Source organism: Lissotriton helveticus, chromosome 11 (assembly GCF_964261635.1).
Source record: "Lissotriton helveticus chromosome 11, aLisHel1.1, whole genome shotgun sequence".
In the NCBI taxonomy this organism is placed as follows: Eukaryota; Metazoa; Chordata; class Amphibia; order Caudata; family Salamandridae; genus Lissotriton; species Lissotriton helveticus.
In genome coordinates, this window is record NC_136072.1 from 445,320,166 (window position 1) to 445,339,608 (window position 19,443).

The following is a 19,443-nucleotide window of genomic DNA, read 5'->3' on the forward strand; positions in this document are numbered from 1 at the left end:
AGCACGAACTGCCAAGCCAGGTCTTCCCTGGACCGGAATCAAGCTTCCCAGGACCGGTTTCTGGCATTACAGCCGTCTTCAGCCGGGCTTGCTTGACTCCAGTGGCAAAGTGAGCAAGGGACTGACGTCTGAGCATACCCTGCCAACTTAGGGCGAACAAAGAAAAACCAAAGGTGGTGATGGACGGAGCGTTGACAATACAAACACTCACCCCCAGCCAACTGATCTGGGTTTAATCCATCACCGTTCTTTAGCTCACTCCGCCACCCCAGTTCAGACATGGCCATATGCAAATCAGTCTGACCCTGTGCCTCATGGGAACAGTCAAGCACGAACTGCCAAGCCAGGTCTTCCCTGGACCGGAATCAAGCTTCCCAGGACCGGTTTCTGGCATTACAGCCGTCTTCAGCCGGGCTTGCTTGACTCCAGTGGCAAAGTGAGCAAGGGACTAACGTCTGAGCATACCCTGCCAACTTAGGGCGAACAAAGCGATACCAAAGGTGATGATGGACAGAGCATTTGACCAACTCAAACACTCACCCCAAGTAAACTGATCTGGGTTTAATCCATCATCATCCCCCTTTTGTACCACTTTGTTTGCCATAAGTTGGCAGGGTATGCTCAGACGTGAGTCCCTTGCTCACTTTGCCACTGGATTCAAGCAAGCCGGGCTGAAGACGGCTGAAGTGCCAGAAACCGGTCCTCGGAAGCTTGTTTCCGGTCCAGGGAAGGCATGGCTTGGCAGATCGGGCTGGACTGTTCCCATGAGGCACAGGGTCAGACTGATTTGCATATGGCTATGTCTGAACTGGGGTGGCAGAGTGGGCTAAAGAACGGTGATGGATTAAACCCAGATCTGTCGACTGGGTGTGAGTGTCTGATTGTTCAGATTCTCCGTCCATCACCACCACCCCCTTTTGTACCACAATTTCACCATACCTATGGTAAGCACCACAACCTGCATGTGAGTCCACAAAAACTACTAATAGGTGCTGTTCATTCGACCCGATAAATAACAGACCACAGGGTATAGTTATTTATCAGTTGCAATAATAGCTCCGTCATTCTGACAAACTTGGAATCAGGACCCTCTTCTTTTAGCTCCCATACTACAAATCCGTCCTTTACACATCGCACATGGCCTTCAGTAAAGATGCCATTTCACTCATTCCTGTTGTCAAACCCTGGAGTCCCCATTCTTACAAAAAAAACTCACTTATTTCCAACTCACATGGTTTTCACAATAACTCTACTCTCACTTCCACCAATGTTGCTGATTCCAAGATTGACACCTTTACTAAGGTAATAAATATAATGATGCCGCACCTAACCAAAATCCACTCTAAACTTGCAAAACTAGATGACATAAATTGAGGTCATAAAGTTGAGATCCCAGAATATGCTGGATCTCGGCACAGGAAGTCCCACATCCCCTGCCACCAAGAGAGGCAGGGAGGAGGACTTGAGGTGAACCTATAAAATGAAGCGAGGACTTGGAAAAAAACCTATAACAATCAAGTGCTACTAACAGCTCCATATCGACCAGAGGAGTCTACAGATTATTGTGAAAATCACTACCTCACCCAACAAAGAAAAGGTTTACATTTTAGTAGTCTGATCAGTATAAGAGCGAGTACTTCTACCAAGCATATTTCACATCACTCCTAAATAAAGCTGCCTACTGCATAACTACCAATCTGTCTCAAGAAAAATAGAAAGCCTCAAGAAACAAAGCGAGAGAGAGAGACAACAGAACAAAAAAGAGAGAACAGATCTTGATATGCCTCACTGAAACATTGCTCAATGAAACCACCACCCCAACGCTTGACTCTCTAGTACCTTACGGATATGACATTATCCAGCTAGACAGAATCAATAAATCTGTGTGTGAACAGCTGACTTAATTCCTCACTGAGAGTATGGTAATCGCTGACAAAAACATATTCCTGTTATATTTCAACTCAGACTGACTTGATGACAAAAATGACCCAGCCGTTTCTCTGTTGTGTTCATATATATATATATTTTTTGGGCAGTTTTATATAGCGCAAACTCGACCAGAAGGTTTGGAGCACTTTACATTAGCGCTGGTTACATTACTGAAAGACATTCCTTTTTTTGTATGCACAGGGAGATTAGTTGATTATCCCAGAATCACAGGATGTTAAACTGACGCTGAGACTCGAATCTGGTTCCGTAGTCCACAATGCCAGCCATTATGCCACATCCTCTGCTACTGTCACCTATGTTGGAACCTCACTTGCTTGAAAGGCTCTACACCTGTCTCACTTATTACAAAAGTTGAAACATTGTCTGTCAATTCCCTACTCCAGGTTGTCTAGTCTAACACTCCTTCATCCTTTACTCACTGAATTCCATGAAAACTACAATACATGGGCAGTTAAATAGTTTAAAACAGTAGATGAGAGACCTTACAAAAATTGATAAATCATTGTTAGCATCTGAAGTACTCAATGCATTAAAAGGCTTACTGCCATGACTAGTAATCAATGATCTATAAACTAATACAGAATGACACATCGTACTGGAAAAAGCAAAAACGTATAAAATAAGTGCAATGATTCTCAATGATGAATGGAGAAACCTGAAAGACCACAGACTGAATCTTGTGAAAAAATTCCTTTATGATTAAACTGATCTAACTTCGTCTAATAAATAATAAATAACAAAAACTGTCCCTCAAAGCCAAAGTCTCCCTATCAAGCCTGAAACAGGCATAGCTAATTACTATCCTAAAACTATTTAATCAGTCACACATTACACAAAACCATTTCATAATTCAATACAGACATCACTCAAGAAAAGTTCCAATAATTCTCCACCTACCTTTTGGAGAAGGTGAAAAAGGTTGAACCTTCACTTACCGATGGGCCAAAAACTGAAAGCTTTAAAATCCTTGATCAAAAGAAAAAGTTTCCTGGTGAGGCTTTAAGACTTCTCCAACAAGTAGCTCGAGAGCTACCGGTAGCTTTCCAGCTACCTTTAAGTAGCTCTCTTGTGTGATCTCCAGTGTACAGCCCAGCATACTAAATTAGAAGCAAATGTGTATTCGAGATGAAAATCTGTATATTTTCAGAACTCGTAAGCTGATATTTGTAGAAAAACTGCAGAATTTCAAAATATATACAAGGCTGATATTTGAGTGATAAATCATGTGGTGCTAAAGAGACTTTTTACTCATATGATTGCCTTGATTCCAGGGGCATTGCATCTATGGGTGTTATGTGTTACCCAAGCAGAGGCATTTGAAATTGCCACAGCCTATTAACATTACTGCTGGCAACCTTTTCTGATGCACTGAGGTGATGACATATATATGTATAAACTCACTAATCACTGTAACACTTGCTTCATCTTGTGATAATGAATTATCACACCTTCATCTTGACTTGTGGTAATCAGAATCTGGAACTTCAATATGTAGCTGGAGTGCTGCTTTATCAGAAACCCTGTTTGGTAAGAGCGACATAAGACTTGAGGCAAGTTGCATGAGATCAAGAACAAAAATCTAACCTAGGGGCTGTTTTGATTCTTGCAGAGACACATGTAGATTTCCTAGTCATTTGATTCATCAAGGATCTATAATAGAGGAATATATTTTAAGTGATGAAAGGTCTTAAGGATTTAATATTTATTTTGTCACCATTTTATGCATCTGAACTTATTATATACTGAATTAAATAAGCATCCCTTATTATTAACTCTCCCATATTTGCAGCAAGAGAAATAGTTTAGGGTTCATCTATTGGACAATAACAAATGTACTCCCTTTTTCTAGAGCAGGCTTCTCCAACAAGTCGCTCATGAGCTGCCAGTCGCTCTCCAGCTACCTGCAAGTAGCTCTCTTGTGTGATCTCCAGTGTGCAGCCCAGCATACTAAATTAGAAGCTAGAGCAAATGTGTGTTCGAGATTAAAAGCTGTATGTTTTCAGAACTTGTAAACTCATATTTGTAGAAAATCTGCTGGATTCACAAAATATATATATAAGGCTGATATTTGTGTGATAAATCATGTGGTGCTAGAGAGACATTTTACTCATATGATTGCCTTGACTCCAGGGACATTGCATATGTATTACCCACGCAGAGGCACTTGAAACTGCCAAAGCCTATTTACCTTACTGCTGGCAACCTTATCTGACACACTGAGTTGATGACTACTAGCAATCTTGCCACTAATATAATCTTGTCTAGTGTGGTAACTAGTGTAACAGTACTAATGTTAGGAGCTCAGGTGATTTCCATTAAACAGCTCATATTATAGAAAAGGTTGGAGACACCGATTCTAGAGCCTTTTAGAATCTACCCAAGACTTTAGAACCCATGCTTTTAAACCCTTATTTAAAAAAAACAAGTATTAACACCTCTGGATACCACTTCAACACAATATAAAATGTATAACTGAACTATGTGATGTGTAATTTGACGTGATTCGCTTTGTGAAACTAAGGGCCAAATGTAGGTAGCCAAATACCGGTCGGTAACTGCCGAAAATACCGAATTTCGGCCGTTACCGACCGGTATTGGGCAATTGAGAAGTAGGACATAAAAAAAGACCAATTCGGTAAATATGAATCGGTAATTTACCGAATCGGAATTTACCGAATCGGAATTTACCGAATCGGTAAATAAGAAATGCTAAAAAATGACAATCAAGATGTAATTAACTTCTAAAATACCGAATTTCATGAAATTCGGTATTTAAGAGTCGGTAATTACCATGGATTGAAAGCAGGTGGTAACCAGGTGCAGGCTATAAAAAAGGCCCCAAAATGCAACAGTGTGACCAGAATGGCGGCATTCTACATGATAGCAAGGCGGCTACAGCTACAGGCAGCAGGAGAGAGGGTCTGAAGACGGGAGGAGCAAGTCTACAGACAGCGGATAACGCTCTTCGAACTCACTGAGGCAGAGACATTGCAGAGGTACAGGCTACACCCCCAAACCATCCTGGACTTGATCAGGGACCTGCACCCACTCCTGGAGCACCCAAAACCAAGGGGGCACACCATCCCACCCCATGTGCAGGTGCTCTGTAGCCTACACCTGCTTGCATCTGGGACTTACCAGGGGGTGATAGCTGCTGTAGGTGGGATGTCTCAGAGCTGCCTGTCCCGTTTCTTCAGGAAGTTCTTAGAGGCCATGATGCAGAGAATGCATCTTTACATCAGCTTCCCTGACACACATGTGGAACTGCTTAAGACCAAGACTGACTTCTATCAAATGGCACACTTCCCACACGTCATCGGCTGCATTGATGGCACCCACATCCCAATCTGCCCACCTGCTGCCACAGAGTACATTTACAGAAACAGAAAGTCCACCCACTCAATAAATGTGCAGGTGATCTGCGACGCTGGCAACATAATTACTAACATTGTGGCCAAATTCCCAGGGAGCACCCACGACTCCTACATATTCCAGAACAGTGGGATCTACACATGCCTGGCTGCTGGAGAATTTGGGGAAGGATACCTGCTAGGTAAATCACTGTGACACACCCTGATAATTACTGCAGCTGAATGTTTCAAATGGTATGTAACTAATGGCACTCTCTTTCCTTAGCTTTGTCCTTAGCCATACCCCCTGATTATAACACCTTGTGTGCTAACAGAAAAAGCCACAAACATGGTGGGGGCGTAGCTATAGTCTATAGATCACAATGGTCCATCTCCTCTTTCCCCTATTATCAAATCGAATCCATCGAAGCACTACCATTCTGTATCAAAGTGGCTGCCAATATCACTTGTACTGGCCTACTAGTATATCGCCCTCCCAAATCTAAGATATCCTTCCTACCTGCTTTTTTGGACTTTGTCCTTCAGGCAAACTCTCGCTATGCGAATTTTACCCTACTTGGGGATTTCAATCTTCATATGGACGATGTCTCTGACAACACTAATCTTAACTTTCTTTCCACCCTCACTGGTGGCGGATTAAATCATTTAGTATCCCTCCCCACACATAAGGCTGGGCACACTCTTGACCTTATTTTCTCTAACCTGATGGATATATCTATCAGTGAACCATACCCAGTAATCTGGTCAGACCATTTTTGTATTCCTTTTTCTTTCCCCTTATATCACCAAGACAAGCCGAGGGTGCCGGCCAAACTGACTGGTCGTAACTGGAGTAAGATCTCGACAGATAGCCTAGCTGCTCACCTTTCCACAACTGCCCCTTTGGATGCTACTGATCTGGACTCCAGACTGACTAATTTTAACAGCTGGATTTCTTCCGCTATTGACTCAATTGCACCTATAAGGCCCATCAAGACATTTCGATCTGCCCCCTCATCACCTTGGTATTGGGACGAACTTCGCAAATGTAAATCTGCTTGCAAACTCTTGGAGCGTCGCTGGAGACATTCGTACTCCCCAGACAGTAAATTGAACAACAAAACATCTCTAAAAAACTATCGGAAAAAAATAATCGATCACAAAAAAACGTATCTGGAGGAGAAAATAAAGAGAGCACAAGGATCCACTAGGGAAATCTTCAACACTGTCAGAACCTTCACCGACCCTATGGCCCTTAAACTTCAATCCCCGTTATCACAATCTCTCTGCACCCGCCTCTCTGATTACTTTGAGGAACAAATTGCCACCATTTATGATTCCTTTCCTTGCAATGGCAGCCCTAACTCCGATTGTAAACTAGTAGATCATCCAGAATCCGCCCCTGTTTTCTCAGACTTTGAAGAGATCACCCCAGAACGCTCTCTGGCAGAACTACTAAAATGCAGTTCAGGTTCGCCTACTGACCCCTGGCCGGCCAAACAATATAAAGCACTGGCCCCTCTTCTAAATCCCACACTAAATTCCATCTGGAACGATTCCTTAAGGACTGGTATTTTCCCGGAGGCATGGAAACACGCCCTATTAGTTCCAATCCTTAAAAAAATCAATGCTGACCCAGATGAACCCGCCAACTATAGGCCTATTTCCTTATTGCCCGCCCCAGCTAAAGTCCTTGAAAAACTGGTTCACCAGCAATTAGCGGATTTTTGGGAAACTCACGGCTTACTCCATAACTCCCAACATGGGTTTAGATCAGGCCATAGTACCGAGTCAGCCTTGATAGAGATGGCTGACTCTGTGCGATTGAAGTTGGACGAGGGTTCGAGAGCGGTGTTGGTGCTGCTCGATTTGTTGGCAGCATTCAACACCGTCTCTCATCCCGTCCTACTTAACCGTCTTCGAACCAAAGGCATCCAAGTGGCTGTCCTTGTTCCTATCCAATCGGACACAAGCAGTGTTTACCCCCCCACTTCACTTCTGACAGTCGCCCTCTAAAATGGGGAGTCTCTCAGGGCTTCTCATTGAGCCCTCTTTTATTTAACGTTTATTTTTCCCCCTTAGCTGAGCTCATCGCGCAATCAGGAATGAAGGCATCCTCATATGCCGATGATATCAAGCTTTTATTTTCTTATGACACCCCAAACCAATCTACTTTTGATCCACTAAAAGATTGTCTTCGAAACATTGCTTGTTGGATGGATAATAATTTCCTCCGACTCAACACGGGGAAAACTGAGGTCCTCTTCTTTCACCAACCCTCCCCATTGGACTCTAACCTCTGGTGGCCCCAGGACTTAAGCATGCCCCCTTCCCTCAAGAAATCTGTAAAAAATCTGGGGGTCAGATGGGACACCACTCTTTCCTTCCAAAACCAAGTTCAGACGGTGACTGCGGCATGCTTTTCAAAAATTAGGATGCTCAAAAAATTTATTAATTTCCTTCCTAGTAACACCAGAAAAACTATTGTTCAGGCATTAATAACCTCCCACCTAGACTATGCCAACAGCGTGTATATTGGACTCACTTCTGGCCTCTGTCATCGGCTACAGACAGTCCAGAATGCGGCTGTTCGGCTGGTCTGTGGCATCTCTCTCCGAGAGCATATCTCTCGTCATCGACAAAGGCTACAGTGGTTGCCAGTTCAAAAAAGAGTAGAATTCAAAACTCTCACTCTGGCACACCGGGCAATTAAGGGAAAGGACTCTGCTTTTCATTCCTCTTGCCTTCGCCCTTACAGTAACATCAGATGCCTTCGATCCAGTACAAACAATATGCTTTGCACCCCCAGATTTAAAAAATCTCGCTCTGGGGGAAAAATCTTTCAGGTATGCGCCTCCTCCCAATGGAACAAGCTGCCTAATTACATTAGGCTTATTCAGGAGGAGATACCCTTTCGCAAAGCACTGAAAACACACCTCTTCTGCTAAATTTCCCTTGAGTGAGACCCTGTAGACACATAGAAGCGCCGGGACACCGCGTTGGGGTAGCTGCGCGCTATATAAAACACACTAAATAAATAAAATTTCCCACCTAGGTGATAGCGCTTATGCTCTGTGGTCCTTTGTTCTCACTCCCTACATGAACCCATCAACCCGGAGTGAGAGACGTTACAATGTGGCACAGAGAGCAACACGCAACATTGTGGAGCACACATTTGGACTCTTAAAAAGCAGGTTCCGCTGCTTCCACAAGAGCGGAGGTGCAAGTCAGTACACACCCATCAACTGCTGTAAAATCATTTCAACCTGTGCCATGCTGCACAACCTTGCCACCAAGAAAGGCACAGAAGTTGATATGACTTATCATGAGGACATTGATGATGCAACTGAACAGCCAGAGCCCTATGCAGCAGGAGTAGCGCCAGCAACAGATGGGAGACTGAGATGCGCAGAGATCACACGCAGCTATTTTTAAGTAAGTAAGGAGACACAGCCAGGAACTGAATGTGAATGACATAGTTTAATGGGCACTACGGCAAATGGCACATCATGTAGTCCAATTTGTGACAACCTAACTAGGCAGTTATGGGTTACTTCACCCTAACATGTTCTCTGGAGTGTGGGCAGCCTTAATGTCTGTGCCCATGCACAACAGTGCGGGATGCCCGAGGCTGGGTTTCAACACTGGCCGTGGAGCCAGGGCCTGCAGATTGGCACCTGCTGCTCCTCCGTATGTCCTGTATGGGTGTGCTACTGCTGCTCCTGCTGGTGGTGTCTTCAGTGTCCCCCACACCTAGATCTCCAGTGTTGGCTGACTGGTTCGTCAGCAGCAGTTCCATTGCAGATGTCACCCTCCCCATCCCCCTGGAGACATCTGTGCAACAGTGAACAAGCCCCTCTTGCATCGCCACAGAGCACCTACATAGCAGGGAAGTGGCAGTTGCCAGACGGTTCACCGCCTTGGTGTGATGCTGCATACACTGCCTCTCCCGGCGCCTTTGTGTGTGGTCCTCATCTAGTTTATCGCAGAGTGCAATCATCGACTGGGACATGTCCCGCATTCCCTCTGCCATTTCCCTCATGCTCTCCGCCATGGAGCTGATGCCCCGGTTCATATTGCCCATGTTGTTGTTTAAGTGGTGCATCCGTCTCTGCACTGATGATATGGCTTTTGCCTGCAGGCGCTGCACTTTCACCATTGTGGCCTCCAGCCCGCAGAAGACCCCGTCACCATGCCCAGTTGTGCTGCTCTCCCGGACCCTACGGCATCTTGCACCTGTGTGCACACCTTCAGAGGCAGACTGCAGCCCAGCATTGTTTGCCTCCAGTGGAGCAGTTTTGGTGTCACCCTCCTTTTCTTCATCAGAGGACGTCGCCATGAGTTGGAGAGGGGGTACATCATGCCTCATGGGCCTTACCACTTCCAATGACTCTGAAGCTGGTGGGTCCTGCTGTGGTGGGTCATACAGCAGAGGCAATGATGGCTGTGCTGTGTGGCTGCCTCTGGTGTGGAAGCTGCCTGTGCTGTGGGTGCCGGTGGTGTTTCAGTGCTTTGCCCTGCACTCCTGCTTGCATCCTCACTCCTTTCCCTTTGGGGTGCCCTTTTCTCCCTCTCCTGCACTGTCCTGCGCGATGATTCTCCTGTGGACAGATATGACATTGACTCAGTGGTGCTGCAACCCTGTATTTCAATATTAAATTATAATCCTGTCACACAATTTCAATGTCCTCAACTGCTTCTGAATGTAGTGTGTGGCATGCCTTGCTGTTTTGTGTGATGACTGCACTGATGTATGTTTCAATGACTACCTCTCACATGATGCATTGCTGGTGTATCCCAAAACCTGCACTGGAGTGAGAAACACACAGCCACATGGGGGAAGGGGGACAGGGAGGGATTGCTGGACATGCTCCTTACCGTGTTTTGTTGCAGCGCGGGCTGAGCTGTCAGCATCCCAGATCCCAAAAATACTCTCGGGCTCCAGGGTGGACTCTACCAGCTGCTCCAGGTCAGTAAGGGCAGGTACCCTGCTCCTTCCTCCCCCTGTGACACTGGCCTCTGTCTTCTGTGTTGCCAGTTTCTTCTTTGTTATGATCCCGAGATCATACTAGCGTTTTTTGAGGTCATCTACTTCTCGTGTGGTCACCCCTATGGCGTTCACCTTCGCCTGGATTCCCAGCCAGGTGTTCTTTTTCACAGCCACTGCTACCTGCAGAGACTGTTTCCCAAAAAGCTGGGTGTGGTGTTTTACCACCTCCTACACCAGCACCTGCATTTCTGCTCAGCTCAGTACAGCCAGTAGCTCAGTGTCTCACAGCTCTCCAGAATGTTCAGTTAGTCTGCACCTGCATGGGTGTGGCCACTTCCTGGTTGTGAGGCGAGGTAGATGCACAGGACTGGTTGGTTCCTCTGTTGCTTGGTTGTGGGGTGGGGTGGATGCACATGATTGGTTAAATCCTCAATCGCTTGTATTTTGTATCTCCAATTCAGTATTTACCAATTCGGTATTTACCGAATCGGTAAATACTGATTCGGTAATTCCCATTCATTCCTATGGGCCTCCAGGCCCATAGGAATGAATGGGAATTACCAAATCTGTATTTACCGATTCGGTAAATACCAAATCAGTAAATACAGAATCGGAGATTCCGATTCTTACCGATTTGGTAAATTTTACTAAATTATTTGCAACATCCCATTTACCGATTCTAAAATATTGAATCAGTAAAATTCAGTATTTTAGAATGTGTAAAATAGGATTACCTACATCTGGCCCAAAGGCTCTTAAAGTAGTTAATAGAATTATGGATGGTTTTAAATGAAACAATCAAACACCACCTTACATGCTTGACTACTGTTTAAGCCTTTAGAGTTACAATATATTATTATTATTCATTAGCTGCCATATTAGCAACACATCAGCACTTCTCAATTGTTTCTGGCCCTCAGAGATGTGTAATTCCTGGTTGAGGTTGTTTGAACCCCAATTTCAACTCGGGTAAAGAATTCACTAATAGGTTCCATTGAGATTGACATTATTTCTACATTTGATCCTCCCTTTTCTATCATTCATTCCCATGATACTATTCTCTTATGGTATAGTGTACAGCATTTCCTCAGCCACCAAAAATTGAAAAGTGATAAAAATATTCAACATTTCCAAGTGATAAAAATATTCAACATTTCCAAGATAAAACAAAATAGTTTCAAGATCTTCTCTTTAGATAAATACAGCCTACTTAGAAAGTCTAATTCATCCGCGATTTCCCAACTCCTTTAGACAGGCTTGAGCAGCCACAACTTCAGAAAAAAAGGAATACAGGAAATAACTCCTATTATTTTTTTATAGCCTGCACAGTCATGCTGTAGATGATCCAGAAATTGAAGTCTTTGTAAACCCTAAAGGACTTGACTTGAAGCGCTTTCCACAAAATCTTTTTGCTACACTAATCAGTAATGTTTACCAAGTTGATATGAGGGCAACTTGAAGGCTGTCCATCATCCCAGTAGATTGTTAAAATCTGTTAAAATCTGATAAAACATTCCTTTAGAAACAATTTCTGCATCCTCCAGGAGCTTGAGCCATTTTCCCAGCGCTATGGGTAATCCCATTATTCAGGAATAACATCTCCTGGTGCAATTTTCTAGATGACCTTGTTCGTCTTTAACTGTGTGCAAATCTTTTGCTAGTTGTACCACCATAGGGTATATGTCAGATTCTTCAAAATCTGAAACTCACTATTCAACTTTCTAACTTTTGAAACTTGTTCTTGCTTGTTTGGTCTGGTCCCTAATATGAGATCATAATATTTGCTAGAGACGAGGGAATAGCGACATTAGGGGATAGTCATTCACTGCTCTAATCCTTGATTTCCCTATTTCAATACTTTTGATAATGCTGAGATATATTTAAGATGGTGAAGCTCCATCAAACAACTACTGGGAACATTGGGAACTGTCCCTTGGCAGTTACTTTATGTGTTCCATGCAATGTCATGGTTTATGTCACTTAAACGTATATATTGAGAATTCTCAGATAGCATTCAAACACAGCAGTTCTTTTTCCCTCTCCAAATTTTCAACTGCTGATTAGGCTTCAGTTGTGTAATTAAGGTAAGCAGAGGGCGGGACTCCTCGGGAGATCTTATTAAATAAAGATCCGGACAGCGAGTATAAAAAGATGGATGCAAGATCCTTGCCATTTTAAAATATTCTGGTGCCGTTCAATGAAATCCTCAAGTAACTCTTTTGCTTTAAACTTGCTTTGGCCGTGGTTTTCTTATGCAGCATTGGGTTTAGTAATAGTTTTTTTACCCAGCTAAGAAAAAAGCTGATTTGTTTGCCTTGGAATAGGGTAAAGGGATCTGAGTGTTAGTGCATATGACCTCACTTTTACTGAATGTGAATTTCTTCATCTATTGCTGGAGAACTATCAGTAAGCAAAAAGTATTCGGTACCCACCAATGGACTAACCAATATAGTACTTTCTGTGACTAATTGTTAATGGTGGTCCTTCTGCTTCTTGATTCAATGAGTAGAAGATACACATGGTTTATATTAAAGCAGGAGACATTCTGGAAGTTCCAATAAGATATAAGCATCCTAATTCTGTGTTCCTCGAAGTACTTCATATCATTTGATAATAAAAGTCAGTTTATATTTATAACAAATTGAAAGGAAGAAGAAAACACCCAGCAAACTGCACCTGGCAATACCCAGAAATGGATCTGGGTGGCCTTATTTCCCAGTTTCTTCCCACTCAGCATTCTCAGCTCCCCATGTGTGCTGCCGAACAATCCTCCTGGCATCCAGTCAAAGGCTGAGGCACATGCATGCTTAGCTCATCTCCGTCAGGTAATCGCACACAACACTGCGTCAGATGGAGCTATGAAGTGCATCATGTATGTACCGATAACGACTGCCCAATTTCCTGGTAGGTTCCCAGGATGAGCTTCAGTTCTATCATGTTAGCATTCATCTCCCACAACACCGCCATCACCAAGGATAGAGTGGCCTGCTCACGCACCATTAGTAATGCAGCACTAAAACTGGCACAAATTGGCCTGCTGCATCATCTCCTCACTCCACAAAATCTGTGCTGTGTTTAGGCCTCACCTCTTTCAGGTAGCTTCCAAATGCTTGTGCTCTTGATGAACACCTCACAAGTGTCACAATTTGAGAGCTAATCAGAATCCTCAGAATGCAGTCGATACATAACTAGGACAAGCTCCAATCTACAGCTCCACAACAGAATATATACATTTTAGAACTCTAGGAGAAGGGATCAAACAGGGTTACTGGGCCTCAACTGTGGTGGTTGAGGTCATCTGCCACTAGCATGCTGGGGGCAAGTCCAATTATGGTTCTTCAAATCTTCATTTTGAGCAAGGGTGAGCAGACAAAGGCTTTCCTGGGAGGTACTGTGGTGGGGAAAAGCTTAGAACTACACAGGCAACCGCAAGATACAATTATGTAATGTCCATTCCAGTGTTTAACTTTTAGTTAAAAGAAAGTACTTTAATCAGACAGCAAAACAAAAAACTTACCAGTGCTTTTAGGGCTCTCAGTTACACGATTAAAATCCTGCTTGTGATCTTCGAGGAGGCACTACACCCTGTTGCTATACTTCCGCTGCTATCTGAACAACTCCCTGTGTGTAACACAAGACTAGGTCTGAATTAAGCACAGGTGCAGTTCACTCAAAAAGTACCACAATGTTTAGATACACACAATAGTTCAGTTTACTCTCACCAATTCAAGTTCACCTAGCAAAAGTCTTGAGTTCATATTACAGAATTCCTCTCCGTCATCAATCTCTAGTCCCATTCATGGTTAAGGTCCAACTGTTACCCGCATAACTGCAGATGTAGCTCTGATAATGCAAGGGGGCACATTCAGCCGGCCCGCTCCAGATGCAGCTCTGGTACTGCGAGAATCGTGATGATGACCACTCCCAGAACGTGACCGCCAAGTGTGCTCAGAAGTGTATGTTTACTCCCCAGGATAACTTCAGCTTCAACAGGGACTAGGATGCAGGGCTCCCTAGTCCCTCAGATCAACATGTTTCAGCTGTCCTTATGGCCCAGGGGGGGGATCAGCGTCCTTCCTCAGGACCGAGATCCCTTCGTGCTGCAACTCTCATTCGCAATCATATACATTCAGACAATCTGATAATTATAGTAAATGTGGTACTCCCTATGGATGTGCAACTATTATCAAAAGGTGTAGTACCCATAAAAGACAAAAAAAAGACATACATAAAATGTTGAAAACCGCCCAAAAGATGTGGTTCTTGGAGAACAGCAACAAATGGCAGATCTCAGAGAAATAATGTGGCAGAAGGTGGTGGCATAGCACTGCAATACCAGCTGAAACATGTCTCTAGTTTTAGTTTTTAATGTCCTGTTGTAAAATATCCCAAATAAACGATAAAGGAAGGGTTTTACTACAAGGAACGTTTATTTTTTTCACACTTCTGCCTCCCAAGTGCTCTTGAGGCCTTTCAACGAGCAGAATCGCCCTTCTAACAAACTTTCAGGCAGATCTGATGATCCTATGATGAAGCTTTTTAATGAAGACTCTATGAGTAAAAATTAACACTGATAATGCTTTTTTCACATAGGAAATCCAGTTAAAACCTTCCCCCACATTATTCCTAGGTAACTTGTTCTTTTTATAGTTTAACATTTGAGAGGTTGTAATGCTGGGTAGCCCCGTCTTTTTTCTTCTTCAGTTTCTCACTGTATCTAGCAATGATGCTAGCTCTAAGCAGGAGCACCCAAAACAAGGGCAAGATGAAGTGTGAGATCTCTGCACCTGGCTGTCATCAGCCTTGCTGAAGAGGTAATCAGGAGAAAATATAAATATATATATATATATATATATATATATATATATGCGCTGTTTACAAAGCACCTCACCATGAACAATAGAAACAGCAATCCCACACCTCACCCCATCCATCTACTAAACGGCAGCACTGAGGACGAAGTAATGGATCCCACTGATTTAGAGTACTCAGACTCGAACCACACATAAAGTCCTACCACCATACATTTGCTACACACAGACTGCACATACACTCATTAGCCACACTCACAAATGTATGCAAATGGATCCGGATCTCAAGGGAAGGCGGAACTTTGCATTATTCAGTATTCTCTTTGACACAGTAAAAAAGGCCAGTTCGCGCAGATACACAAAAACTTGGGGGCAGATTTACAAGCCCCCTGCACCACAACTACGTCACTTTTCGCGACGTACTGGTGGCGCAGGGGGCTCCTCCATATTTACAAGGAGAGGAAAAGCCACCCTGCGTGACTTCCTCTCCTCGTAAATATGGCCCCTTTGCACACACCACTGTGCGTGGAAGGGACGTTCCATGGGTGTTGCTGTGGGTGTTCCCACGCAACACCCATGGAACAAGCACATCTCCAGATTTACAATTTTTCGTAAATCTGGAGATGCGTGTGAATACTACGCCACCCTAGAGATGGCGTAGCGATACGCAACAAGGAGAAATGTTTTTATTTCTCCTCGTTTTTTAGGTCTCGCCTGACCCAGCGCATGCACTGATCTGGCGAGACATTTACTGAGGGCTCAAAAAAATGCTACCATGGCCAGCCTAGAGCTACAGTGCATTTGCACGGGCGCGCGCTTAGGAGCAGAGGCGCCAAATGGCAAACCTTGTCATACTCATTAAGCGCCCGAGATCACTTCCGCTCGCTTTAGCAGCGCCCCTTTGATTTTCTCGTTCAAAGAACATCAAACTTCAAAGAACATGTGTCACTTTCGCCTGCGATCACTTTAGCAGCGCCCCTTTGATGTTCTCATTCAAAGAACATCAAACATCAAAAAACATGTTGTTGTGTTAATGCTTTGCTGTGCCCGGTTGACTTACAATGTGCTTTCTCTTTCCACAAACTCGATGTTTGTGTTCCTTTATTTTGAGATGGTTTTAGTATTACTGTCACACACACAACCACACACACACCCACAGCACAAACACACGCACAACCACAGAACCACACAACCACAACCACAACCACATCTCAAGGTAAGGCGGAACTTTGCACTATTCAGTATTCTCTTTGACACAGCGAAAAAGGCCAGTTCGCGCAGATACACAAAAACTTGGGGGCAGATTTACAGGCCCCCTGCACCACAACTAGGTCACTTTTCATGATGCACTGGTGGCGCAGGGGGCTCCTCCATATTTACAAGGAGAGGAAAAGCCACCCTGCATGACTTTTCCTCTCCTTGTAAATATGGCCCCTTCGCACACACCACTGTGCGTGGAAGGGACGTTCCATAAGTGTTGCTGTGGGTGTTCCCACGCAACACCCGTGGAACAAGCACATCTCCAGATTTATGATTTCTCGTAAATCTGGAGATGCGTGTGAATGCTACGACACCCTAGAGGTGACATAGCGAGGCGCAACAAAGTGAAATGTTTTTATTTCTCCTCGTTTTTAGGTCTCGCCTGACACAGCGCATGCATTGATCTGGCGAGACATTTAGTGAGGGCTCAAAAAAATGCTACCATGGCCAGCCTAGAGTTACAGTGCATGTGCACCGGCGCTCGTTTAGGAGCCGAGGCGCCAAATGGCAACCCTTGTCATACTCATTAAGCGCCCGAGATCACTTTCACCCGAGATCACTTTAGCAGCGCCCCTTTGATGTTCTCGTCCAAAGAACATGAAACGTCAAAGAACATGTGTCACTTTCGCCTGCGATCACTTTAGCAGCGCCCCTTTGATGTTCTTGTTCAAAGAACATCAAACATCAAAAAACATGTTGTTGTGTTAATGCTTTGCTGCGCCCGGTTGACTTACAATGTGCTTTCTCTATCCACAAACTCGATGTTTATGTTCCTTTATTTTGAGATGCTTTTAGTATTACTATCACACACACAACCACAACCACACACACACAAACAACCACACGCACAACCAACCACACACACACATACAACCACACACACAACCACACACCTACACACAGCTGCACACACAAACACACACAACCACACACACAACCACACATACAACCCCACACACACAGCCACACACACACATCACAACCACACACAAACCACCAACCACACACACAACCAACCACACACAGCCACAACACACAACACACACAACCACACACACAACCACAACCACACACACAACCAACCACACACAACCACAAGAACACACACAACCACAACCACACATACAACCACACACACACACAACCACAAACACACCTTTCACCAGGCACAGACACCATCAGTTGTCAGTGCATGCTTTCATCGAGCACAAACACCACCAGCCGCCAGTGCACGCTTTCACCGGGAACAAACACCATCAGCCGTCAGTGCACGCTTCCACCAGGCACACACACACACATCACCAGCCGTCAGTGCACGCTTTCACCAGCCACACACACCACCAGCCGTCAGTGCACGCTTTCACCAGGCACTCACACACCACCAGCCGTCAGTGCACGCTTTTACCAGGCACACACACACCACCATCCGCCAGTGCACGCTTTCACCAGGCACACACTCCACCAGACATCAGTGCACACTTCCACCAGGCACACACACCACCAGCCATCAGTGCACAATTTCTACAGGCACACACACCACCAGCCATCAGTGCACACATCAATTTTTAACGCATCCACAATTAACTATTGTAGCAATCGCAGTATGGCGCACTTTACTTTTAAACATATTCATCTAAAGCGCAGCATGCAACCATTGCTACAAAAATAAATACACATTTTTTTGGCCTACAATTTATAGACGTTTGTTGCAATTGGTGTTACAATATTTAGCAATGCCAATAGCTCAAACGTAAATAATACGAGTCCTATTGCATATGCAATTGCTTGTTTCCTCTTTCAATGCGTGCTGCATTCTACAGCACGCAATGATAGAGGAAAAAGCCTCTTGTGATTGTTTTTGTGCAGGAAGGGACGGACACCTTCCTGCACAAAAACAATCTCCCCATGACGCAGGCATCCTTGCACCATGGCGCAAGGGTGCCTGCGCCGGCGCATGGCTGCAGTTTGTGCGCCACGCAGGGGAAGCACAGAGATGCAACATATTCTTGTAAATATGTCGCATCTCTGTGCTTTCCAAGCTAACGCAGCACGGCACAGCAAAATGACTTGCTGCACCGTGCTGTGTTACTTTGTTGAAAATCTGCCCCTCTGTATTCTGCCACTATGGCTGTATGTCACTTACCCAGGGCAAGGGTAGTCGTTGTTAATAGGGCAGAGTACCTCATGAACTTTAAAGGAAGCTGTCTGTGTACAATTTTCCAGATACCTCCATGTTATCGGGAATTCGTTGGTCAGTCCTGCCTCTTTCTTTTACAACTAATGCATTCTGGGAGTTGTAGCCTTGATTAAATTCCACTTAAACAAGGGGAGTAGTGCCCCCGAACACGAGAGCCCAGGAGTGGAACGTGATGTCCCTGGTGGGAATTAGAGTCGTCTGGTAACCCTGTGCTTGCGGTCACTGAGACAATGTAAACAAAGACAAAGAAATGTAGCAGTTTAGGTGTTTCAACTATAAACGCGGAGTGCAGAGTATCGGGAACACTCACACACTTCCCACCAGACAAAGCGTTCGTCATGAAAATGTTGGGGTAAAAAAAGTTAAAGCGCCTGCCGAACAAACAGAGCAAAAGACAGGAAACAACAAAATGTATCTAAATCTCAGCCATGGGTGTCAGGAGCAGCTGAGGGGCAGAAACGCCCAAAAATAACTGCACTGCAATGTTGTAATCAATCAGACACACCCACCCCACCCGAAAACGAATCCAGTGGCGACGTCTTGCCCGTTACCTGGTGAACTCGTGGATACCTTTGAGGAAGAAAAGAGCGTTTCTGTACAGCGACATAATGAACCGACCGGCTGTGGCGACTGGGACAAGAAGCGGAGTAACAGCTTTTCCTAGTTTTCTATCATTGCTTAACTCACTAGTCTGCTCATAAAACTGTGCTACCAGAGCATCAAAATTGGAATTATATCGCCACCTGCTGGTATTTTCATAGTGTTACACCCTGTAAACTAGCTGCGTGTTCCCAGAACCAAAATAAATTAGCGTGAAATGCATTACTTTCCATGACTAGAAAGGCAATGTGACATGACTCGTGCTTTCGCTCACGCCGGGTGTAA

At 44.5% G+C, this 19,443-nt stretch overlaps 1 protein-coding gene across 1 annotated transcript in view; it reads right to left on the reverse strand.

Moving 5' to 3' along the window:
* The window catches only part of LOC144792860 (dehydrogenase/reductase SDR family member 12-like), a 290,090-nt gene extending 270,850 nt beyond the window's left edge, over nt 1-19,240 (reverse strand). The window contains exon 1 of the mRNA XM_078668054.1: nt 19,110-19,240. Within this exon, the coding sequence (XP_078524180.1) occupies nt 19,110-19,165 (56 nt within the window). The 5' untranslated portion in view covers nt 19,166-19,240. The remainder of the gene's footprint in view (nt 1-19,109) is intronic.
* Nucleotides 19,241-19,443: the final 203 nt, after the last annotated feature.